Here is a 24,582-nt window from a genome sequence, read left to right as displayed (position 1 = left end):
ACGTGTTCCCACCTGAGTCCTGGGTCCTGCGGGCCCTCAGCTTGGTCAGCCCCAGGCGAACCTCAGCTGGCCAGGGCTCTGCATTTGCTCCAGGCAGCTTGCCCGACTCCCCAGGCCCCCACGGGCCCCCTCACATGCACATCCTGAGCCAGCTGAGCGTCCTGGGCACCCCCGTGGCTGGCTGCACACCCTCGAGCGGGCAGCTGTGGTGCATTGTAGTTGCATTGCATGTTCTGGCGGTACCCATGCAATGTTTCCACAGTGCATCACAGAGGCCTGCCCAGCCCTCGAGAGACTTCCAGCCAGGCCTTGTCAGAGGGCTCTGCTCTCGCTGTTGGGTCACAAGGCAGGGCCATCCAGGAGAGGGGAGGGGAGGCGTGCACGCAGCTGAAGGTGAAGCATCATCTGTTCGCAGGGAGGGGCGTGGTCTCACTCCAGAAAGGGAGACAGGAGGTGTGTCCTGGAGGGTCCGGCTCTGAGCCCCTCACTAGGGTTTGGTCTGGCACTTCTGGCTAGAGGTCATCAGTGGCCGCGGACTCTGGGGTGAACCCAGGACAGCAGGCAGCCCTACAGGACAGGCAGTGTGCCTGCCGACAGGGCCCAAGACCAGAGGCTCGAGGGGAGCCACAGCTCGCTTTGTGCGATTCCTCGCTGGTGTCCAGTACTGTTCGTCTTCGTGAGAACTAGACTGTCTCAGCTTAGTCTGGGGAAGGAGAGAGAGGCTGCGGGCACCCTTGGGATTGGGGTTCCTGCGTGGGAGAATGGGCCTAGAAGAAGGGAACTCCACAGAAGCTGGCCTCCCTCGGGGGCAGAATTCAGCCCCAGGCTGCTACCCCACCTCTTAGAAGTGCCACCTTTGTTTGAGGAGAGAGACCTCATCCGTGTCCCCCCCACCAAGCTGTCAGCAGCCAAAAAACACTGTGGCCGAGGGTCAGCCAACGTGCAGGTTCAAGGCAGGGTCCAGGTCTGGGGCAGCACGGTGAGCTCCCCAGGTCCAGCACCCTGGAGAAGGGGAAAGCCAGGCTGCACAAGATGAGGAATGGCCTGGGGGAGTCCATCAGAGCCTGAGGGCTGCATGTGACCCATCTCGAGAAGCGCTGCTCCCTGGTGCCGAGGGCCCTCTGGAGCAAGGCAGGTGGCCTGGCCTTGGCGCCTGGCGGCATCTGTGCTTAATGGCGCCAGTGTGGGCTGAGGCCAGTGCTTCTGAGGCCGGGCATGTTGCCTCCACGCATTCTCTCATGTGATGCTCACTGCAGCCCTGAGGTGCCCGTTTTGTGGGTGAGGAAACAGGCTCAGAGAGGTTTGGTCATATGTCAGGGTAGATCTGGGTCAGTGGATCCAAACCCAAGCATTCAGCTGCTCTGCGGCTCTGCCTTGTTGGGCTCCTGTCTCCCTGACCCCAGAGGCCACTTGGGCCGGGCCTTGGTTGCCCTCTGTTGAAGCGAGCCTCTTCTCCCTGGTCCTCCATCTCCAGGCTGTGCTGCCACTTCAGGCTTTTGGATTCCACTGGAAGGATGGGGCCAAGGCACCTTTTGAGTATCTCAGCCTCCCGGCCAGCCTTGAGAGGGCTCCTGTGAGGTGGGAGGGACCTGCGACTTCCTATCAGGCCCGTGTCCTCGCCACTGTGTCCCCTACATGAGCCTGCAGCCTCTCTCTGAGCCTTAGCTTCCTCACCCGCAAGATGGGAGAACAGATCTACCACCTGGGGCCATGGAAAGGACTAGATGCCATGAGCTTAAGTTCACTCTCCAGGTGTTCTCTTGCTCCCTGTGGGGTGTTTTCCAGGCTCCCCCGTCTGGGGCTCCGCCCTTCGTCCCGGAGCTGCCGGGTGTCAGGCTGGGGAGGGCCTGGTGGGGGCTGGGATCCTTGCCCCAGGAATCGGCCAGTCACCTGTCTTCTCCCTCGTGGCCCACCCTGCAGGTGGTCCAGCTGCTGACCTGTGACCTGCTCCTGTCGCTGCGGACAGCACTCTGGCAGAAACAAGCAGGAGCCAGCCAGGCCCTGGGTGAGACCTACCACGCGTCGGGGGCTGAGCTGGCTGGCTTCCAGCGGGACCTGGGCAGCCTGCGCAGGCTGGCACATAGCTTCCGCCCGGCCTACCGCAAGGTGAGGCCCGGCCTGCTGCTGGGAGAGGGCAGAACCCCACACAGCACTGGCCTGGGGTCGTGGAGTCGGTCTCCTGAGGTCAGCTGAGCTATCAGGCACTGGGCTGGGCGCCATGTATCCCTTTGTTTGGCTCATGTTGGTGGAGTACTTGCTGTGTGCCCAGCCCTGGAGCGTGGTGGTGAGCAGGCCACACAGCCGCAGACAGAGGACAACACAGATTGCGCCTCACCAGTTAAACTCGGGAATGGGGGGCTCTGGGGGCAGTGGGAGCAAGAAGGGGCTCCCAGCCTGAGCGGAGAGGGGCGGGAAGGCCATGAGGAAGCTCTCTACTCTGGCTTTCATAATTGGTGTCAGAGCAGCAGAATGCCCCTAGACATGCCTATCATTCTTTTTCTGAGCCCCTGGGGGCTTTGGTTCTGCTGCCCGATGCCCCACGTAACATCCCCTTGGCGATGGCTACATGGTCTGAGATAAGCTCTGGGGGCAGATGTGTAACTGGGCTTGCTGGACGCAAATCATTTCATTGTTTGGTTTATTTTTATTGCTAATTAGGGTAATATACTCAGCATGTTCTCGCTGCCTGAATTATTTTCCAGAAATTCAAGCGAGAAGGCCAGAAGTGTGGGGAGGGAAGGGTGCGAAAAAGAAGGGCTCAGGGTGAGGCTGCCCCCACCCTAGGGAGCTATGGGGCCCTCGCAGGGTTACGCTGTGGCCCCTGTGTGCAGCGAGCCAGGACAGACACGGCAGATGGAGTACAGTCATGTGAGAGCCACCCGCCTCACCGTGGAGAAGAGGAAGTGTGCCCCAGGCACTGTGGCCCCCATCAAAGGCTTCCTCAGAAAAGACTGCCACCTGCGGAAGCCCTTCACTGCCTCCCCCGGTGCCTTCCAGGGCAGCGCTCCTCACACACTGAGATGTTAAGGTGTAAAAGAACCTTGAGATGTTAAGAAATTAGAGACCTAGGCCTGGCCCCCCATCCCCAGTGACTCGTATTTACAGAAGAGCTGCAGACTTTCACCTGGAAACCTCTGGACTCTGTTCCTTTCTGAAGAAACAGGAGGCAACAGGACCCTGAACCTCCTTGGTGCTAGCGCAGCCGTCCCCCTGCCCCCTCCTGTCCCTGCCTCACCTCTGTCCTGTTTTCCAGCTGGAGGCAGCCTCCAGCGAAGTGCGGGTCCCCCCAGGCTACTTGTTTTCCAACCCCAGAGGGCGCGTTGGCGCTCCAGGTCAGCGGTAGAGGAGGCAGCCCTTGGCCTCTTTCTCAGCTCGCAGCCTTGCTCCTGCCCCACCAGGTGGCCTGTGCTGTGTTCCCCTTTCCTGCCTGGCTTGTGTCGGGGGTCAGAGTGAGGACGAGAGAGGTTGCTTTCAAGGGGTGAGCAGGGCAGGGTGTTGTGGAGAGGAGAAGGGGTGCCTTCGGGTGGCAGACGAGATGCTGCAGGGAGAGAGACCTACTGGGGCACAGACAGGTAAGGACGCCCGGCTTGTGTCCCCCTGCACCTCCCAGGTGTTCCTGCATGAAGCCACCGTGCGTTTGATGGCGGGGGCCAGCCCCACCCGTACCCACCAGCTGCTGGAGCACAGCCTGCGACGGCGCACCGCTCAGAACGCCAAGCATGGTGAGCCCACCGGCACCTTGCGCCACGGCCTGGGCGGCCTGGGCGGGCCCTGCCTGGGGAGGGGCGGGGAAACGGGGGAGGAGCCCAGCCCTGCCCTGCCCTCGGCATCTGCAGGGTTCTCAGAGGCAGCGCGAGAACCGAGGAAACCCGAGGCTTGATTTGGTGGGTGCCGGGGGAGGGTCCATGAGGTGCTGTGGGGCTGGGACAGCCTTGGTCGCGTTGTCACGTGGTCCAACCCCGAGTGAGGAGGGGACGGCTGCGCTGATGGGCCACACCTCGGCCCCGCCTCGGAGTAATAGCCTGTGGCACCTCGGGTTCAGCTCATCTCTGTGAACTAGGCAGGGCACTGGAACCTCCCTCACTTGAGGGGTGTGAGGATTAAATAAACCAGCTCACACCGAGCCCTGGGAACAGCGCCTGCGTCCTGGCGGGCTCTCATCTCAGCGAGTGCGTGTCTCATCGTTCCCACAGGAGAGGCGGACGCCTGGCCCGGCCAGCGAGAGCGGGCCACCGCCATCCTGCTGGCCTGCCGCCATCTGCCCCTCTCCTTCCTCTCCTCGCCGGGCCAGCGGGCGGTGCTGCTGGCGGAGGCCGCCCGCACCCTGGAGAAGGTGGGCGACCGGCGCTCGTGCAGCGACTGCCAGCAGATGATTGTCAAGCTAGGGGGCGGCACTGCCATCGCCGCCTCCTGACCCCCGGCTCTGCCCACCTCGGCCACCACTTCCCTCTGTCTCTCAGTCTCTCTCTCCCTCCTCCCTCTTTCTGTGTTCCTCTCCCTCCTCCTCTGCCTCCCAGTCTCCCTCCTCCCTCTGGGAGCTGTGGGATGAGCCGTGGCTTCTGAGCTGTCACCTGCCAAGGCTTTTGGACCACCTCAGGCTAGTGGGCCCCTTGGGCAGAGCCCCTTAAAGCTGCTGTGGATAGATGCCCACAGTCCAGGCCCCAGTGGGCCTGAGAGAGGAAAGTCAGGGCGGGGCAGGAGTTGGGGGCGCCCTGACATGGAAGTGGCAGGGGGAGCTCCCAAGCTGCCCAGCCCGGCCTCCAGCCCTCCCACACTCTCTCCTGTGAACATCTCCCCGCCTTTTCCTGCTTCCTGGTTGTTTATCAGGCTTTCCCTCTGGGGGACTTAGGTCTCTGGGCACCAGAGCGCTTCACCCTTGGCACTGTGCCCAGCACGCCCCCCCTTTTTATACGAATGTTTTTATATCAGTGTGCTTGGGGTTGCCGTGATGCAGGGCTAAGTTGCTGTGGCATCTTTCTTTCTCTCCCTGGGTCTGCGTCCCCTCCCCTGTGTCTAACAAAGCCAGTCCGTTGTTTTCTCTTTACCACACAGGAGCCAGGGAAGGAGGGAGCCCAGCCCTTGGGAGGTGGGTGGGAGGTGGGGGCAGACCTGGGGATGGATGAAATAATGTCGGCATAATTTTTTAATTTTTTAAAAAATAAACGGTATCTTATTTAAGTGTCCTGTTCCTTCCCACTCCCCCGCCCCCTGGGATGTCAGCCCAACCTTGGGTTAGTCCCAGGGGGTTGGGAAAGATGAAGCCACCCATTAAGGACTGGGGACCAGGGGCCTTCATGGGTTCTCAGCTCCCTGTCACCCCAACTCCTACCTCCATAGTCTGTTTTTATCCCTAATTCTTGACCTGAAAATAAGCCAGGGTGGCAGGGACCAGACCCCAACCCCTCCCCAGTGACAAGCCCCTTTTCAGGGTGGGCACAGTGTTGCCCAAGGTGGGCACTAGGAATGAAGCCCCCTTCCTTGAGCGGGGGGCCCTGGAGGGAAAAGTGGTCCTACTTTTCTGGATCCCTTGGCTTGGTGCCTACCCGGAGGCCATTTCTCCTGGGACCCGAGGGCTGCCTGGTACCCCGGGGCCTGCTGGTTGGGGCAGAAAGTGGGCCGGGACCCCAGCACAGATGGGGGTACACAGCAGGGAGGGGCTCCTCTGGCCAAGTGCAGGCTGGAACAGTCAGCTTGGACCTCACCCACTTTTTCTCTCCTGCCCACCCCCCCCAACTGTAATTTATGGCCCCGGCCCACTGGGTGAGCCAGCCTTTGTGTCATGTGTATATACTGTGCCTTTTCTCATTCTCGTTTAGGGGTGGGGGGGTTGTTTTTTCACTGAACAGGGGGATACACCTATGGCTTCCTTGATGTGGAATCATTCACTGTGTCCTGGATGTAGGTTATTGAATAAACACAGATTGGTACCACCCAGCGTGAGGCGTGTGAGGGTCTGTGGCACGACCGCTGTGGTGACTGCATGGCTCGGCCTCCAGTGGGTCAGAACTGAGGATAGCCATTCCCTCTCTGCTGAGAGGCCCCAGGGGGCTTCAATCTGATGGACCTTCCTTGTCTGCCCATGCACCTGGCCCCTTCCTCCCAATGCTGGCTGCCTGGCTCACACTCCAGGGCTGGGACAAACCTGGGATAAAAGGGGTATTGGTGTTGCTGGGGTCAGAGGTCACTGTATGCCGGACACAGAGCTGGCTGTTTAGGGGACAGCAGGGTTTTTTGGGATTTGGGATGCTAAGCCCTTCTGTGTTCACCCCTCAGAGAGGAACCTCTCCCCTATTGGGTGGGCCACACCTTGGTTTCCCCGTCTCCCGGGAGGCAGTGAGCTTCTGAGGATGTGGCCTGCAAGTCACATCCAAGTCCAGCTCCTGTACTTGCCAGCTGGGTCCCCTTGCATGGGGCGGGGGGGGTGGGGCGCACGCATCACCTCAGCTTCCACTTCCATGTGTGCAGAATGGGGCTGACAGTCCGTGCGTTTGACGAAGTCCCCATAGGCTGTTGGCCAGTTTGGGCGACACAGCACACGTGAAGTGCCAGTTTATGGTGATGGCCTGGTGAGGCTGGTGAGGGGCCGGACCCCAAGGAGGGCTGGGATGGGGGAGTGCTGGGCCCTGTGGGGAGGTGGGGTCAGCAGTGCCACATCAGGATACGCCTGGGGGCTGAAGTGCATGGTCCATGACCTGGCCTGGCTGAGAAATGGGCCAAGTCCCTTCAGCTCCCGAAGCCACTCCGTTCTCTGAAGGGCAGTCACAGCAGACCACACCGTCCCACGGGCCAGAGCAGCCCGGGGCAGGGCTGGCAGCTGTGGCTGGTCCTTGTCCACAGTTATTACAGCAGCGTTTTCAGTGGAGGCCTGGTCCCCTGGGATGTAGATCCAGGGCCCTTGGGACTGAGAATGAACCAAGAGGTCACGCCCACCTCCCAGCATAGCCTAGCCAGGGCCTATGTCACCAGGGTGGGTGGCCATGGGTGGCTGATACGTGCCCAGGAACCCAGTCCTTTTGTGAGTCTCTGCAGGATCCATGGCTCAGCACCCACCCCCTCCCCCAGCCGTATCTGTACGGCTGCAGGAGAGTCCCGGGGACAACCCCATCCTGGGTTGAGGGTGTGAGGGCTGCCTTCCCTGTAAGCCATGGGCGTCCTCACTGCAGGCATGAACATGGGCTTTGGGCTCTGTTCTGCCCGCGGGCTTCTGGGCCTTGATTTCCTCAACCGACGGAAGAAACAGCAAGGTGGACCCTCCTATGGGTGAAGAGCTGGTGGGTTTGGGGGCCTCAGGGCAGCCCAGCCAGCAGGAGGAAGGCCTGAGACTCCCTGTACCCTGGGAGCAAGGGCCCCTCTGCCAACACACAACCTTCCCTCTTCCCCCACACCGACTGCTGCTGCCATCCCACCAGATTCACAGTGGTTGCAGAATACGGAAGAGTCCTAAACTGGAGTCAGTTGGGTGACCTTGGCAAGTTACTTAGGTCTCAGGACCTCAGTTTCCTCTTCTGAAAAGCCACACACCCATTGGGCTTTTGTGAGGATTAAATGGAAGAAATAGCAGCAAATGGTGGCCACTGTTATTAAAACAGTATACCGTGTGCCTAGGATACACACGAGGGAAACTTTGTTGAGGTCACACAATGGGGTCACACACATAACCCAGCCCTCAAGCTCCCCATCAGTGCCTGGCACAGACGAACCTGATGGACGCAGGCTGTTGGCAATGCCCTGGGCCATGGCCAGGTGCTGGGAGCCTGCCTGGCAGGAAGTGGGAGAGCTGGCAGTGCCAAGCATGAGTGGGGTAAGCACCCTGGTGGGGGCACTGCCAAGGCTCTGGGTCCAGCATCCCCATCCCTGTTTTCCCCCAGAGCAGCCACCGGGAAGAGGCTCCCCCATCCTGAGTACCAGCTGTCTACTTGGCCCACAGCCCACAGTCATCAGGGGGGTGGCCCTGGGCCAGACTGGCCAAGTGGCCAACAGCCCAGGGGCCGGCCCAGGGCCAGAAAATGTCAATGAGGCTCAGCCAGGCTCAGCCAACTCAAGCTGTAGAGCAGGTGACCAGCTGGAAGGGGCTCACCTCCATTAAGGGGCATGGACCCTCGGGAGCCCACCAGCCCTCTCCCCTGTGCTCAGCCTCAAGATGGCTGGGGCCTAACTGCGCCCTCTCCCGTGGCTCCTACTGGTGTGGACATTAAGCCTGGCATTCAGCCCTGACCACCCTCTCCGGCTACTTCTCCCTGGCTCCCAGAACCTTTGCCCACCAGCTTTCAGGAGCAGTCCTCTGCTCTTGCACATGCTGTGCCCTCTGCCGGCACTGCCGTCTGTCCCGTCAATGACCAGTGCCTCCGCCATCAGTGCCTCGCAGAGCCAAGCTGGGGCTCCTTTATTCTCAGGGTTGGGAGTCACAGAAAAAGGTTTATTTACACAAGGAACCCGGGCCCTAAGGCCCCTAGGACAGAACCACTGGCTTTACCCAAGTGGGCCCAGGAGCCCTGCAGGCTCCGAGGCTCCTAGTCCAGTGGGCAGGCAGAAGGGCTGGCCTTCATGGCCAGCACCCCTCCTTCCGGTAGCCTGGGCCCCCCGATCAAGCCCATGGCGAGTCCCCCAGGCAGAAGAGGGCTCCTGGCAGTGCAGTGCCTCAGAACGAGCGGCCTCTTCTTCACACGGTGACCTCGGCTTTGCTGTTGGTGCTCAGGTGCCTGGGTCCGCGGCTGGCGCGGCCATAAAGGCCAGGGGGCTGCGGGCTGAAGGCCTCGGGCAGCTTCTCCACGCTGAACTGGCGCCGGGGTGCGTCGCCGGGCCTCCGGGGCGCTGAGGAGGCATGAGCCGCCAGGTGGCCGCGGGGGGCGGGCTGGGCCGGGCGGCCGTCCGTCCAGGCCTTGTAGTGGCCCGATGGGGTGGGGCCGGCGGGAGGCACGTAGCCCGGCGGGGCCCAGGGGCAGGCGTCGAGAAGTGCAGGCAAGTCCTCGGGGGGCCTCCGGGCTCGCGCCGGGAGGGTCGGCGGGGCAGCTTCAGTCGCGGGAAAACGCTGGTAGAAGTCCCACGGGGAGGCCTCTGCGGGGACAGATGGGCGTGGGTCGGGGGCGTGGTCAGGCTCCGGGGGCGGGGCCTCAGAGCCTCCCGGCTGGGACAGTCCGCAGGGGCCTGGGTCTCAGCCCCACCGGGGAGGGGGTAGGACAGGAAAAGGCCGCTGGAGACTAGGGCTTCCTAGGCCCGCGGCTCCGGATTCGGCGACGGCGTCCCAGACAGGCGGCCTGATCGGGGTGGGGGGGGGGTACGGCCGAGGCGTGGCAGCCGATTGGCGTAGGCGCGATGCGGAAGCTGGGAACTTTAGAACTCGAACTGGGACCCCGAGCCCTGCAGTCTTGGAGCTTGGACACCCCGGGTGCGGTGGGCCCGGCGCTCCGGGCACAAACCTGGCCACTCACCTGCGGCCTTGAGCGCGGCTGCCTTTAGGGTGGCGTACTTGGCGTAGTCCGGCTGCCTCGTCAGGCTGCCGCCGCCCTGCAGCCGCGGGGCGCGCGGGGGGCCCGCTGTCGCCGAAGCCAGGGGCACGTTGATGGGGCGTTTCTTGTCTGGATGGGGGAGGGAGGAGATGAGACTCGGCCCGCTGACCGGAGGTCACCCTGCCCCTGCACTACCACCTCTTCGCAGCCCACTCCCCAGCTACGATTCAATGAGAGCTTGTGAGATGACTTATGAACTTACGCCTTGGAGCCTGAGAGCAGAACCTGACTCTTGAAGACAGACTCTCCAGTGCCTAGGACAGGGCCTGGCTCAGAATAACGTGAGTAACAGTGGCCAGCCCTGAGCCGGTGCTCATCTAACAAAAGACTTGCCAGCACGTAACGTTTGAGCCTGGCACTGAGGCCCAGGACCTGCTTCTCCCAGAGATGAAGAGAATATTTGAGGATTGGAACCCATACTGGGGGGAGGGGAGGTGCTGTCAAGCCTGCTTCACCAGCAGGAGTCCAAGAGGGAGGCACCAGCCTGAAGGAAGAGGCCCACAGGAGGCCACAGCCGTGGGCCAGTCGGACCCCAGGGCACTGAGCCAGAGCCTAGAACCAGGCAGACCCCAGAGCCTGAGCTGGGGATCCCCGAATCTAGAACCTTCCTCACAGAGTCCCTGAGGCTGGACGTTGCAGGACCCGTCGAGGGACCCTGGCCAACAAGAGGAGCTGACTAGCTTGCCCACTGCCCACTCACACACCTGCAGAGGCAGGCGGCTCACTTCTATTTGGGAAACAGCTCACAGCCTCAGCACACCCCTTCCCCTGCTCCCAGGCCCTCCTCAGACAAGGGCGGCTCTGTGCTGTAGATCAGCAAACACCCTCCCGCTAGTCTACTCACCTGTGCTCCTGTGGAGGGAGCCCCGGGGGAGGCCATCGCCCATCTGCACCTGGACACAGCTACCCAGAGGTGGGTCCAGAGGTGGAGGCAGTGGCTCCTGGGGGCCAGGCTGCTTCAGAAGTTCTGTCAGTGTCCTGTGGGGAAAGAGTGGTGACAAGCAGCCCTCCATGCCTCCTGCTTCCCCATCAGCCAGGTCTGGTCTATCAAAGGCCAGCCCCAGCCATCGCTTCTCACTGTGTGGCCCTGGGCAGCTCTTTCAACCCCTCTGGCACCCCTTCTCTCCTGTGATTGACCTCATACATCCAGTTTCCCCTCCCAGGCACGACCTGTAGCCTCCACATGGCCAGTTCTCAGAGTAGGTCAGGAAACCAATGGGGTCACGTGTAACCAGGGCCACCTTATTTTCCAAAGGCTCCCCTCCTCCCCTTTCTGGAGTCCACTCCCCCAGACCCTCCATGTTGAGCCTCCTCTCCCAACACAAGCTCTGTGAGTGTATCAGGCTCTTGGACTTTGTTTGTGCCATTCCCTCTGGCATCAGTTACTTTCCTCCATCTCCTCCGGGAAAACTCCTACTCATTCTTCAAACCCCACCAAAACCCTTCCTCTACCAGGAAGCCTTTTCTACCTGCCTACCTAACGCCCCTCCCGCAGCAGGAGCTTCTGCTGGGTTCTGGGACAGAGCTGCCAGCACAAGCACGGAGGACAGACAAATGAGGGGAAGGAGGAACCAGGAGATCCTGCAGTGGCAGCCCCGCACCAAAGGCTGTGTGACCTTGGGCAGCCGCCTCCCTGGCTACAAGGACACCCAGCCCCCACCCAGCTGTGACGGAATCCGACTGAGCCTTCCCCACAGACAGCCAGACCCAGCCTTCAGCCCAGCTGCCTTCAGAGCACGGAACCCATGATTTTCTCCTAGCTTGGTCTCTCCCTCCTGGAGCTGGGGCCTCAAATGACTGATTCATGAAGAAGCACACTGGAGGTGGGACACCTGGGGTGGGCGCAGTTTGGCTGCAATGTGGCAGGGTCTGAAAATCTCCTAGTGCCTGCCTGAGTTGACCTTCATTCCCTGCCCACTCCTCAGCTGCCCACACCTGTGGTCTCATCTCCGAGCAAGCAGTCACCAACCAGCCCTCCCAAACACCTGAGCAATTTTCATGCCTCTGAACCTTTGCAAAAACTTTCTCCAAAGACAGACTGCGACTCCTCACCAAACCCTCTGAGAAGCCTTCCCTGACCACCAACCTCAACACGGCAGAATTAAGGGTGAGACTTGAGGGGAGGGCAGGGGTTCAGAGCATAGCCACACACGAACTCAAGTTAGGCTCCAGGTCTCCCCAGATAAGAAGCAGGAGTCAGGGCACACAGGACCCTAAAGCCCAGAGAGAGCAAGGCACTGGCCCGGGCCACACAGCACATCAGGGGTGGTCCAGCTCTTCCTGAAGCATTACTAGAATTGTTTCCCGGTCCCCTGAGGATGAAGTGGGTTCCAGTGAACGAGTCACTAGGCTGCCCCAGCCACCCCCTCTACACCATCATGGCCCTCAGTTCCTGCTGCCCCACTCTGGTCAAGAACAGGCCCTGTCCTCTCCCCCTCCCCCAGCATGAGGCTCCAAGCTCAGGAAGCCCAGGCCGTGCTTCTGAAGCATCCAGGACCCAGGCTGAGAGCCACCACATTGCACATCACGGATGCAACACAGTAGCTGAGGCCAGGGTTCCAGGCCCAGCTCTGCCCTACAGCTGTCTGGGAGCTGGTGGCCTAAGTGGTCTGGGGGACAAGGGATGCCGTGGAGTGCCAAGGAAGCCCTCTTGCCCTTGAGGTCTAGGAGTGGGGAAGCGTCCACACCTAGCCCACCCAGGCATGGGGGCCTCTCTCCACTGTCACTTCTAAGTACCAGCCTGACTGTCTTACACATGTCAGCAGCCCACACAGCCAAGGGAGCAGGGACCTGGGTGAGCAAGTGAGGAGGGTGCAGGGCCCAGGATGGGGGTGGCTGGGGCCATGTGAGTGTGTCGGGGGCAGGGGGGGCGTGAGTGTGTCGGGGGCAGGTGAGGCTTCCAGGGTCAGGACACAGAATCCCAGAGCCCCATCCCAGCTGAGGAAGAGAACCTGGGTCCTGTGGCCCCCACGTCACATGAAACTCAGAACTCAGCTAACACCTGTCCAGGCCTCACCAAAAACGAATCTGTACCCCGCCACATACACACTTCAGGTCCGCTTCTACACAGGGGGATACCCTGACCCTGCCTGGGGGCACTGAGTGGGGTGAGTGGGGAGGCCTTTTAAATATCCTAGGGAAATAAGGTCAGGCCTGAGTCACAACTATGCGGGGTGGGAGGGGAGGAGGGAGGGAAAAGTGGGGAGAGAGCCAAGAGAGCTATAGAAAGTGTCCCTTCCCCGGGGACCCACGCCTCCACCCTGCGCTAGTGGGGTTCGGGGGCCCCAGGTCCCCTCCCCTAGGCGCGGATCTTGTGCCTTCGGTCGAGCGACCTGCCTTCCCCGCCCACTCCGGAGGAGGCGGGAGCCTCGGGGGAAGGCGGCCCAGCACCCAGCTCCCGCCGGAAGGTCAAGGGGAGACAGAGCGGTATCAGCTGTCTCCCTCCGTGAAGTGGGGGTGGGGGGCGAGAGAGACCTGGAGACAGAGCAGGGAGGGAAAACCTGGAGGAGGGGGCTGCTGAGAGGACCAGAGTTTCGGAGAAGGGCGGGAAGGATGAGGGATCGCGAGGGGGCGCCCACCTGGCAGGCCACCCGTCCCTGGGCTGGGAGGGGATCCCGGACCCCGGCCCCGGCCGGCGCGCTCTCACCTGGTCACGGTGCGCCGCGCGCGCGGTATGTGCGCCCTCTCCAGGCCCAGGCGCGCCCCGATGCCGGCCAGCACGAACAGGGCGGCGACGCCGCACACCGCGTAGACGACCGTGTGGCTGCGTTCGCGGCCCGGGTCCCGGGGCACCGTGGCGTCGCGGGCACGCGCGGGAGGCCGGCCAGTCTGAACCCAGGCCGGCGTGTCGTAGTTGGAGCAGCGGCTCTGGTCAAGGCGCCGCGGTCCGTCGTGGCAGCAGAAGCGGTAGCCGCACGTGCCGCAGCAGAAGTTGTAGGCGCCCGAGCTGCAGTTGAAGGGCGGGTCCCACTGCCCCATCACGTCGTAGTAGCCGCGGCAGCGGTCGCCCCCGGCCGGGGCCGCCGTGCCGGGCGCCGCCGGCTCCTGCGCCTCGGGGGACCCCGCGCTGCCCGACGGCGGCCGCGCCAGCAGCAGAGCCAGCCCGAGCGCGAGACCGAGCGCCGGCGGGCCGCGGCCTCCGCGCAGCCCCTGCGCCCAGGCCCGCTCCATCGGGCCCGCGCCTTCGGCTACAGCACCCGGCGCATGGCGGCGCGCCGCGGCTCCCTCCCGCCGCGCTCCGGGCCCGCTCGCCCGCGCCCGCAGGGATCAAGCCCGCCCTGCCGTCCTAGCGCTGGCTCCCGGCGGATACCTCCTCGGTCGTCAGCCTCCTGAGAGGACCCCAGACCCGGGTGGGCTCGCGGGGCCGCGCCTCCGGCGGGCGCGTCCTGCGCCGAGCCTCACCTCGGACCCGAGGCAGCCAGTCCGCGCCCTGGGACTCCTCCCGGGCAGGGCGGCGGGTCCTCGCCTGCGCTCGGTCCCGGCCTCTCCCCGGCCCGGCGGGTGTGCGGGTCTGGGGCCTAGCGGGGGCGGCGGGCCGCCGGACACGGCTGCCTTCCCGCCGCCCGCTCCGCGCTGCCCGCGCTCTGGCGGCGGCTCGGGCTCCGCGCGGCCTCGGGCGGGCGGGGGAGGGAGACAGCGGGGGGAAGGGGGGCAGGCGGGAGGGAAGCAGAGCCGAGGGAGGAGCGCGGTCGAGGCGACGGGAGGGAGGGGGCGCGGCAGGGCCCGCACAGCCTGGGTGCCCCTCCAGGGACCCTCCCCGAAGGCCTCCCCCAAACATTCCCCGGAACTGGCGCTCCAGAAGGTTCAGCTCAAGGCTCTCGGAACTGTTACTTCGGACATTACGCCCGCCGCGGGAGCGCTTCGGTTCACAGGTGCGGGTACTGAAGGGACCCAGCAGCCCCAGAGAGTCGCTGCTGCCCACCCGCCTTCCTTCCCGTCTCCTCCGTCGGTTCCGATCGAGACAGGTGTGACTTGAGGCAGGGAATGTTAAGTGGGAAGGAAACTCCCAGCAGAGCCGCAGCAGAGGGCCAAGTATGGGTCCCCTCCGCGCCACCTAGGGAGGAGCTTTAACCCCGGGGCGCACACCCTGGTCCAAGAACTTCTCAGTCACCGGGCTGGGGTCCTGGGGTGACCCCACGCCTATGGGCGATGGACCTGGCCTGGTCGGCGCCCTCCTGGGATCTCTCCGCCACCCCAGGTGTGAAAGGGAGGAGATTGGTTTAGCCCCTGCCTTGTATGAGGACAGCAGGGCGTCGCCTGGGGGCAGAGCCATGGGCAGATCCTTTGCCCTGGTCCCCACAGGATGCTCAGGTCCTTTCTCAAGCCCGGGGGAAGAGGGTGAAGGGCAGGTATGGAACCTACTCGGAGCACTACTCGGCTGTGTTTTGTTTATTTTTATTTTTTTTTATTTTGCGGTACGCGGGCCTCTCACCGTTGTGGCCTCTCCCGTTGCGGAGCACAGGCTCCGGACGCACAGGCCCAGCGGCCATGGCTCACGGGCCCAGCCGCTCCGCGGCATGTGGGATCTTCCCGGACCGGGGCACGAACCCGTGTCCCCTGCATCGGCAGGCGGACTCTCAACCACTGCGCCACCAGGGAAGCCCTCGGCTGTGTTTTTGAAGTTAGTTTTAATTGGAGAATATGACCCGATCCCAGGTGCTTTGCTTTTCTCTGCCTGTTTCTCATTTTAACATCAAAAACTGCCCGTTCTGGGGTCAGGGATCAATACGGGGCCTCCCACTGTCTAGATGGGAGCGTCAGGAGGGCAAGGGCTGCATGGACCACTTCCCCGATGTTCCCACACAGGGCAGGCCTCTGCCGTATTTGCTGAATGAATGAAGTGACTCTAGTCTCTAGTTTCAGATAAAGAATTTGGGCTCCTAGGGCCCTTCCTGCTCCCCCTTGCATCCTCTCTTCACTCTAAGCTATAAGCTTACTGGGATCAGCTTATAAAAATGGAGGAGGTGGAGGGAGGAAGAGGGAGAAGGATTTACATTTAAAGGAGGATCAGGTTTTCTGCTGATGAGTTGAGGGACTGACAGGCTAATTTCAGGGCTAAAACGGGAAGGCAGGTGACCTCCCTATAATGCCCTCCCCCATCAGGGTGATTCCTTGTGCCCTGGCCAGAGACAGCCTGCTCCTCCCCCCTCCCCCCACAAACACGCCCAGCCCGGAGGACCCTACCCCATTAAAAGACTTTATTACCATTTTAGAGAAAAAAGAAACTAGATGAGCAAAGGGATAAAATGAAATTGCCTTAATCCCATCACCAGGGACAACTGAGGCTTTACATACTGTTTTGTAACTGGTTTTTAGTTTGCTTTTTGCTGTCAAACTTTCAGATTATTATTCTGTTTATTTATATATTATAACTGTATTTTCTGGTGCATCCTTTTCTGCTCCCTTAGCTGGTGTTCCTAGACATGGGAACCACGGCACAAACTGTCCAGTCTGTATCAGTGCCCCCGTCACACGCTGCCAAGCAGTCCTCTGTGTTACTGGGTCTTGGAAGGTGACTGCTTCTCCCCACTTTCCCACCCTATTGCTGGGCACTAGGTTTAAAGAGGCTTGTCGCTGCCCCCTGGGACTGTGGCTTCTTCCCAGGTAGGATCACCCTACTGGGCCCAGAACAAGTCTTCCAATGCTTTCCTCCCTGGGCCCCTCTCTTGCCCCCACTGTCCTGGCATCATTGGGTGCTCTGCTCAGCTTCCACCCCAAGTTGACTGCAGTCAGGATATATATATATATATCCATTTATCCAATGAAGGAGCTGGCTTTCAGCTGCCCCCTCCACTGTGCCCCCAAGGGATTGATGTCCAACCTCCAACTCCTCCCCACATCCATCGTCCCCATCTCAGTCTTGTTCAGTGGTCAGCCAGGAACAACAGATGCCCACGTCTACCAGGTCTGTGCCAGGCGCTCCATGCCCTCTCCATGTGAACACATAGCCTTGCAGTGGGGGAAGCAGGAGAGGGCAAATGCAAAGACAGACCACAGCTAACTGGCTGAGCCCTGGGGTCTGGCCATTCATTCAGCTGACACTGTCCCCCAGGTGCCCAGCCATGTGCTGGGCAAGGGGATCTAGAGAGGGAGCAGTCCAGCTAAGGGGGGATCCCTTTGCCCAGGCTGCCCTCCCTGGACCCTGGGGTCTCTCTCCAAAGCAAGGCACCAGCGCACCAGCCCCTCATCTCCACTGCCCGCCGTCCCCAAGCCTGTGTCACCAAAAATCATCCATTGATCCAGGCTTAAAATAACCCCTGGCATCTGCAGTGAGCCCCATGTGGCGGGCAGAGGAGCCGTGTCTCTGTTCATGAAGGGCACCCGCCCCACCCCCAGCTCCGAGAGCTGGAGTGTGCAGGTGTCTGAGTGTGCTCACGAATGTGGGTGCGAGTGTGCATGTCTGGTGCCGGCACAGCTATGAGAGCCTTCCCCGCACATGTGTGTGTCAGTGTGGATATGCCTCTGCATATGTGTTCTTCCCTCACTGTTGAGTTCTCGCCTGGTGTCCAGCTCTGGCTCAGGGTCCTGAGAGGAGAGGTTGTGGACATTAAGGAAAACCTGTCCTGGGCCTCAGTGTCCTGATTTTAGGTGGTAGGTCACCAGTCTGCCCAGCCCTCCTAGAGAGAAACCCAAGACCCAGGGAGAAGAAATGACTTGCTGTGACCGGCACACAGCCTGGAAGGGCTGGGGTATGGCCTGGAACCTGCCCTGTGAGCCCCAAACCTACCTTCTGGCCAGTTTAGTACAAACAGAGAGAGCAGCTGGAGGACCCCAGCCCAGAGGCCAGGCAGGTGTTCCTACCCCCAGTAGCAGCACACCCAGTGCCTGACTAACGCCTGACACGACAGCTCCTCCATAAGCCCCCAGGCCTTCCAACAGGTTGTTTCTTCCTGGAAGGCCTTTCCAGCCCCTCACACTGAGAGCTCCTGTTTATTCTTCATTTTGGAACCAGACTATTGTGGGTTAGAATTCCTGCTCTAGTAAGACCAGTCGACCTTTCTAGGCCTCAGTTTTCTCATCTGCAAGATGGGCTGCTAGCTCCTCTTTGGCAGGGCTGCAGGAAGAAGCCAATGGGTCCCTGGATGAAAAACATCCAGGAACATGCAGCCTTTTGGGAGCCCCTGCCACAGCGGTGCTGAGAAGATTGTGATGGCCACTGTGGGTGTCGTCCACAAGCCTCAAAGGCCTCATTCCCAAGCCCACCCTGCTTTTGTTTTGTCCACGGTGGAGGGTTACGCAAGAAGCAGAGATTCTAGGGGACTACGTACTCCCTGCTAGTGCAGATGCGAAGCCAGTACCGGGAGCGGGGTCTGGAGGGGAGGGCCTGAGGCTCCTTTGTCTCCATGAGAGGCAGCTCGTGACTCAGGCTCCAGCTGCCTGTGGGAGGGAGGGTACCCCCGGGCTCCTGAGGTTGCGAGGGAGCGGGGGTTCGGGGTGGTGGTGCTGGGAACTGGAGCTCAGCTTCCCTTCTTAATTCCGCATCACCCAGTGAAGGTGCAAATCCGGAGCTGCCCACCAAGACCATAGCACGGGAACAGACCCAGAGAGGACGGTGCTCGGCAGAGGCCGTACAGCGCCTCCACCCGGGACAGGTGCTCCCTGACCCACTAGCCTGCCCATTCCTGGGACACACCTCCGAGGTCAGCTCCGAGCCCGGAGCCGGAGGGCGGGGGACGGAGTGGGGGAGGCCACCTCTCCCCAGAGTCGGGGCCATGCCCTGCATTTGGACCCCTCCTGGCTCGGGCCGCGGTCCTCGGGCCTCGCTTGAGGATGGGGACCCCGCGTGAGCGCGGTGGTCCAGAGTTTAGAGAGGCTACAGTTGGTAGCCTCCGCTCATCCGTGGCCTCCCTTTTTCCCTGCGGGTGGGCCTTGAACCCACCCCTTCTACATGCTCCTGACCCCGCCCCTTTCCTGTTACCTGGAGGCTCGGGGTTCCTCAGCCCCACCTCTCTTGACCCCGCCCTCGCCGCGCCTCTAGCCCTGGCCCCACCCACTCCGTCCCACAGCCCCGCCTTCTGAAGTGCCACCGGTCTCGCTGACCGCAGGAGCTGCCGAGACAGACTTTCACCTGCCTTGGAGTCGCTGGCACCGTCCTAGATCCATGCAGGACACCCGGGGCTGGTCCTCAGAGTCTCTGCAGCTCAGGGGAGTGAGGAGATGCTCAGAGGCCCCCTGGGCCCCGGGACCCCTGCAGAGTCCCTGGAAAGAGCATGGGCTGGAACACTGGCATGGGTGTCCTCCTGGCTTCTCCTCTCCTCGACTCTCCATGTGATCTTGGGCAGTGGTTCCTACCCCCCAACCCCCCCTTCCCCACCCCCAGGTCAGGATCAGGCAGCTGGGGAGCTGGCTCAGATTGGAGAGAGGTCAAATTTCCGTTCTGGGTGAGGGAGAATTTGGCCTGAGCCACCAACAATAGAGCAAATGGGAATGAGCTCCCACCTTGTGCCCAGAGAAGGGCCAGAGGGGTCTGGTGGCTTCTCGGAGGTGACAGAAAGGGTGAGACCAAATGATGGGGTTGGAGGAGCACTGGGTTCCCTGAAGTGGATGCCCCTGTGTGCCATGGGGGCAGAATGGCCACAGGGAAGGTTCTGACAGCCTCACCTGGCACTCAGGGGCCACACTGCCCAAGTCTCCAGCCTATCCTCCTGCCCCCTCTTCTCTGCACCTTTGCACACAGTTCCTTGGGCCAAGAATGCCCTTTCTCTGCTCTGTTCCAGCAGGAAAACTCCACAGAACTCAGGGCATACCTCCTACTCTCCAAAGCACTCTAAATGCTAAATTAGTCACACACACACCCTCCCCGGGACTTCCCCAGTGGCGCAGTGGTTAAGAATCTCCCTGCAGAGGACACGGGTTTGAGCCCTGGTCCAGGAACATCCCACATGACGCAAAACAACTAAGCCCCCGCACCACAACTATTGAGCCTGCGCTCTAGAGCCCGTGAGCCACAACTACTGAGCCCATGTGCCACAACTACTGAAGCCCGCGCGCCTAGAGCCCATGCTCCACAACAAGAGAAGCCATCGCAATGAGAAGCCCGCGCACTGCAAGGAAGAGTAGCCCTGCTCGCCACAACTAGAGAAAGCCTGCGTGCAGCAACGAAGACCCAACTCAGCCAAAGATAAATAAATAAATAAATAAATAAATTTATATATATATAAAAAAAATTAGTCACTCCCGCGCTTGGGGCATTCCCTGGCTCTGGCAGGGATCAGGACCCTGTCCTGTCATTGTGTCCCGCTCTGTCTCTCCCACTGGAATAGGACCTAATGGCAGGGTCTGAGGCTGACCTCCTGGCACTGACCAGAATGGTCCTGGCACAAAGCAGGCGTGCTGGCATCTGGTGTGATCAACGGTGCAGTAAATAGATGAGCGATGGGAGTGGTAACTCCTGAGACCAGAGCCTCAGGCTCTGAAACTCACTGGGAAACTCACTTCCCAGAGGGAATTTCTAAGGGTTGGGGGCCCTGGGCAGAAAGGTGTCTTCATTCCAGGGAAGGAAGGAAGTAGAGGCACTTCTGAGGTGGAGACCATACTTTCCACATGACCTCTTTAATCTTGGACAACTGGTTGGTCCTCAGGCTCCGTTTTGAATATGGGAGATAGGCCCAAAGAGATGCAGCAGCGTCTAAAGGCAAGGGGGCCATCCTTGCCGAGACAGAGGGAGGTTAGGGGTCAGGTCCTTCCTCCCTGGCCTCACCAGCTGGGCCTCCCCACCCCCAGCCTGAGCCGGGAGCTAGGGCTGCCAGGGCAGGAAGTGAGACGTGCCTGCAGGAAGCCCCAGGAGGAACTGAGACTTCAGCCAACCCCGTCCCCCCCCGCCCCGTGGGGCCCTGGGGACCTCCGGGACACCTGACCCTCCATCAGGAAAAACTGTCCAGAAACAGGCTAGTGGGAGGCGGGCTACTTCCCTCAGTTCCCATCCCAACAAGCAGCTCTCCCAGTCTATCGTGGATCCCTCTTACTGCAGAAAGAGACCAGCTGGGGAGGGAAATCTTTGAGTAGTGATAGAAACAAGGAGTAAAGCCTGGGATCAACGCCTGGAGTCTGCTGCTCCCCAGCAGAGCACCTGGGCCAGGGTACTTCTGGACAGGTAGGCGCCCGGGTGGAGCCCAGCTCCACCGCTGCTTATTGTATCTTGGGCCAGATCCCTTCACCTCTCTGGGCCTCTTCTTCCCTACCTGCAAAATGCGCCATATCATCCTGCTCACGGACATGAACGGGTCCAGATTTTCAGGAAAGCAATTTGACCAACAGGGGTCTTAAAAAAGGTCAAGGCCTTTTTAAAGCAATGACTCTCCTTGGGAAAGAGACTCAGTTTCCTTATCTGTAAAATGGGGGTGGGGGAGTGAGGATCCTCCACGTTGCCTTCCCAGTCCTACTCGGAGGGCCACAGGCCACGAGGACAACTTTGCGTCCAACCCCCCACCACCATTTTTCAGAAAAGGAAACTGAGACTGGACTAGGGGTTCACTGGGGACACGGTGGTGCCAGAGGTTTGCGTGTCTGGACCCCAGGGGTGTTCACCCACTTGTTTCGCCTCCAGGGCCCACCCCCTGGCTGTGGTAGAAAAGGTGGCGTGAGACGGATGGCCGAGAACAGCTCAGACCCCCCGAATCCTGAGATGGAGGGAAGTGGAAAGCTGGACCCGTTCTGGGCCTGCTCCCCACCCTCCTGCCTGTGCCCGCACACTGACCTCACCTCAGCCACCTGGTGGCCTGGGGGCGGGGAGGGGGCATCTGAGATGGGTTTGGGAGGGAGAGGAAGAGGCTTAGATGTAGTAGTCCAGGTTCTGGGGCTCCAACTACTGCTGGCCGCTGACTATCTTCTGAGCTGGGAAAGGGGTGGGCAGGAAAGGCAGGTGTCTGCTGGGCAGCTTTGATGGGCAGAAAGCAACTGATGCATGGAACAGAACACGGTCAAGATGGGAATTCCCTGGCGGTCCAGTGGTTAGAACTCCTAGCTCTCACTGCCGAAGGCCTGGGTTCAATCCCTGGTCAGGGAACTAAGATCTCATAAGCTGCGCAGCATGGCAAAGGAAAAAAAAAAAAAAGGAACATGGTCAAGAACCTACAAGTGGGACAAAATGGTACTCAGAATCCCATCTGCTGATTCCCAGTCCATCGTGCCTTCCCAGGGTGCTAAGCTGTGACAAATTCCAAGGACACTGTCCAGGGTGGAGTCCAGGCCAGGAGGTTCTAACCCTGTGTCCCTGTGTAGGAGGATCGGCAGGAAAGTCAGCGGCTGACTGAGTGCACAGGATGGTCCAGAACTGGAAGAAATGGTCTCAGCTCCAGGCCCCAGAGCAAGGGGCACCACTGTCAGAGGAACAGTTCCACTGGGATGGTGGGTGACCATAGGGGGCTGGCACAGAGTGGCCAAGTGACCCAAGCACTTGAGGAGGACAGGCCACAAAGAGAAGGACACTCAAGGGACATCAGGTCCAGCTGGTTCAAGGCCAGAGGCCTGCCCTGGCCTCCTAACAAGGAGCCTCTTGCAGGTCCTGGGCCCTGCCCTGTGTACAGCCCAGTGTGCCCTGGAGGCAGCTGGGATTCCAGGTGGTCTCTGATGGAGATGCCTGTCAGTGTGCCTTCAGTGAGAATCTGCAGTCCAGCTCCAGAGGCTGTAGACTTCCTCCCAAGGGAAGAGAGGGCTTCCTCCCAAGGGAAGGGAGGGCTACAGCCTGGGGCTCTGCAAGCTGCCACCAGGGTGAAAATGGCATCATAGGTCCTAGCAGATTGGGCCAAGCTCAGGGGTGACCCTAGGATACAGATACCAAAGAATCAGCACAATTCAGGCTATTTCTTAAAATCATCTTGTACTAAATCCCAAAGAAAACAGGTCAGTTGGTTACCCATTGCTTCCATTTGTATCAGTTTAAAAGCAGGACAGCTCTGAGAGCAAGTATTAAAAAAATACAACACCCAGCTACAAATTAAGCATCCTCCCACTCGATAATTTTCCTAGATTCATTCTGGTTTCTGGTGGCTTCCCCATGCTTAAAAAAACCTCCTAGTCAGAGTACCCCAACCACTCGAAAGCACAGAGCTCAGCCACGACCTTTGAGGGCTGCCATAGATGGTATGATTTTAAGCCAAATGCTAACATGCCATACGATGCCATGCAGTCTGAACCCTGTGGTCTGCGGTGCCTGTGGTTCTGCAGGGTTAGCCGGGAAGCAGCATGGTTCCCAGAAAAGGGATGGGTGAGAACTGGGGTGAAGAACCGAATTCAGTCTCTAAGCCCCTGGCTGATGGCCCGCAGGGAGGGCAGGGACCACCTCCTGCCCCCTCCGTCGCTACGGTTGCTCCGGGCCGGCCGTCTTAGTGGTCACCAGCTCAGTGGAACCCAGCTCTGTGGCTGGCACAGGTACGCTGTGGGCAGGTGGGGTGGTAGCTGGGTCTTCACTGGGCGGAAGCCAGATGGGAGCTGTGGCATCCAGGGTTCCCAGGGAGAGGACGTTGTCACTGTCCAGGGGCTCTGGGGAGGTGGGAGGGGAATGCAGGGTCAGGATTGGGTCACAGCCTTCCCCCATCCCTGTTCCGGAAGCCTCCCTGGAGGAACAGCCCTCTGACTTATGAGAGAGAAATCAGTTGATGAAGCCCCACTGGCGGGACTGGGGAGGGTGGCACATGATCGGCCCTCAGGACAGGAAGTGCTGAGAGCGCTGGCAAAATGGGAGAGGGCGAGGAGGGGTGGGAACCAGTCTGGCTGTCCAGAGAGAGGGCAGGACAGACCTCCTCCCTCGACCGGGCTCCCCAGCCTTGTGTCTCTTCCTCACACAAGTCTGGGACGCCAGAGCTGTGTCCCTCGCCTGGACCAGGGTCTGGGACAGGATTATTTCTCCCTGCTCAGCCTGAGACCCTCAGAGCGCACTCTTCGTCCCCTCTGTCTGCATCACCCCCTAGAGCCCAGCCTCTGCTTCAGACCTCCCCCACGCCTTTACCCTGCCCCTGCCCCTGCCCCTCAAGGGCCATGTCTCCCCTCCGACGGCCCCCAGCCCTCTCGGTTCCCCTAGACGCGGAACTTACCATCCTGGTCTCCGTCTGGGGCCTCCAGGGCCTCTGGGGCAGCCGCCGCGCCGGGCCGCCGCCGTCGGCGCCTCCAGCTCACCAGGCCCAGCAGGACCAGGGCCAGCGCCAGGCCCAGCAGCGCGGGGGCGCCGAAGAGCAGCGCCGGGAGCGGCAGCGCGGCCTCGGCCGTGGCCCCCGGGCCCACCGACTCCTGCGGCTGCAGCGCCGTCCCGGGCGCCAGACTGCTCGGGCCACCTGCTGGAGGGGACGGGCAGGCAGAGCACGGGGCAGAGGGGAGAGGCGAGCGGGGAGGGGGAGGGTCGGAGGGAGGCGAGGCTGGGCCGCGGAGGGGAGGGACAGCCGGACGGGGCCGGGCAGGGCGAGGGGGAGAGAGGGGGCCGTGAGGGCCACGCGGCGATGGCTGGTCGCCATCCAGGCCCCAGCCCACAGGCCCCCCTCCTCGCCCGTTAACGCGATGCCCCCCGACGTCCTGGGACAGGTGGGGGTCATGCCTGCGACTCTGGTAGGGCAGGGTCCTCCCGGCAGAACCCTCCCTCCCCTTTCAGGGCCGCCCTGCGTGCCGTCCATCAGTGCGGCTCAACTCTTACCCGGTCTAGGCTCTGTCGTCCGGAGGAGACTGCAGGCCACGCATTTGCGAACCAGCGGGTCGAAGCACTGGGCCTGCAGGCACTGCGGGGTGGCTGGCATGTCTCTGCCCCTCAGGCCCCTCGCCCCTCGCCTCATGCTGCCGAAGCCCATGCCTGTCTGCCTACCCCGCTGGGGCTGAGTCTGGCCTCTGCTGCCCCATGGGGAGGAAACCGGGCGGGGCCACCACCCACCCCGCCCTCCTGCCTGCTGGGGTGGGACCAGGTGGGGCCACTCTTAGCCAGGGCCCCGGCACCCCAGACCTTCTATCTGTGGTTTCTCCATTCAACCATCACCTCCAGACAACCACTGGGCGGGCCCTCTGCTGGGCACTGAGATGAGGCTGGGGCTCAAACCAGGGCCTGCTCTTGGGGAGCAGAGGATGGGCCCCTTAATCGGGACACAGACCTCTGGGTGGC

The 24,582-nt window shown here is 61.3% G+C and overlaps 3 protein-coding genes across 5 annotated transcripts in view; 1 reads left to right on the top strand and 2 right to left on the bottom strand.

Annotated features, from left to right (window-relative positions):
* SREBF2 (sterol regulatory element binding transcription factor 2) overlaps positions 1–5,932 on the top strand; it is a 60,478-nt gene extending 54,546 nt beyond the window's left edge. For all 3 annotated transcript variants that reach the window (XM_060164999.1, XM_060165000.1, XM_060165001.1), the window contains 3 exons: positions 1,921–2,106; positions 3,611–3,722; positions 4,194–5,932. In XM_060164999.1, the coding sequence (XP_060020982.1) occupies positions 1,921–2,106; positions 3,611–3,722; positions 4,194–4,414 (519 nt within the window). In that variant the 3' untranslated portion in view covers positions 4,415–5,932. The remainder of the gene's footprint in view (positions 1–1,920; positions 2,107–3,610; positions 3,723–4,193) is intronic.
* Positions 5,933–8,351: 2,419 nt separating this feature from the next.
* On the bottom strand, positions 8,352–13,676 carry SHISA8 (shisa family member 8). Its single transcript, XM_060164768.1, has 4 exons — positions 13,153–13,676; positions 10,351–10,484; positions 9,429–9,575; positions 8,352–9,054 (listed from the first exon to the last, which is right to left on the bottom strand). The coding sequence occupies exons 1-4, from the start codon at positions 13,674–13,676 to the stop codon at positions 8,660–8,662; spliced, it is 1,200 nt and encodes a 399-aa protein (XP_060020751.1). The 3' UTR covers positions 8,352–8,659.
* Positions 13,677–22,215: 8,539 nt separating this feature from the next.
* TNFRSF13C (TNF receptor superfamily member 13C) lies at positions 22,216–24,306 on the bottom strand. The gene is made up of 3 exons (XM_060165436.1): positions 24,127–24,306; positions 23,537–23,854; positions 22,216–22,985 (listed from the first exon to the last, which is right to left on the bottom strand). The coding sequence occupies exons 1-3, from the start codon at positions 24,275–24,277 to the stop codon at positions 22,804–22,806; spliced, it is 651 nt and encodes a 216-aa protein (XP_060021419.1). The 5' UTR covers positions 24,278–24,306; the 3' UTR covers positions 22,216–22,803.
* Between the last annotated feature and the right edge of the window lie 276 nt (positions 24,307–24,582).

This window comes from Lagenorhynchus albirostris, chromosome 11, assembly GCF_949774975.1.
Source record: "Lagenorhynchus albirostris chromosome 11, mLagAlb1.1, whole genome shotgun sequence".
NCBI lineage: Eukaryota > Metazoa > Chordata > Mammalia > Artiodactyla > Delphinidae > Lagenorhynchus > Lagenorhynchus albirostris.
This window is presented reverse-complemented; position numbering and strand designations above follow the sequence as displayed.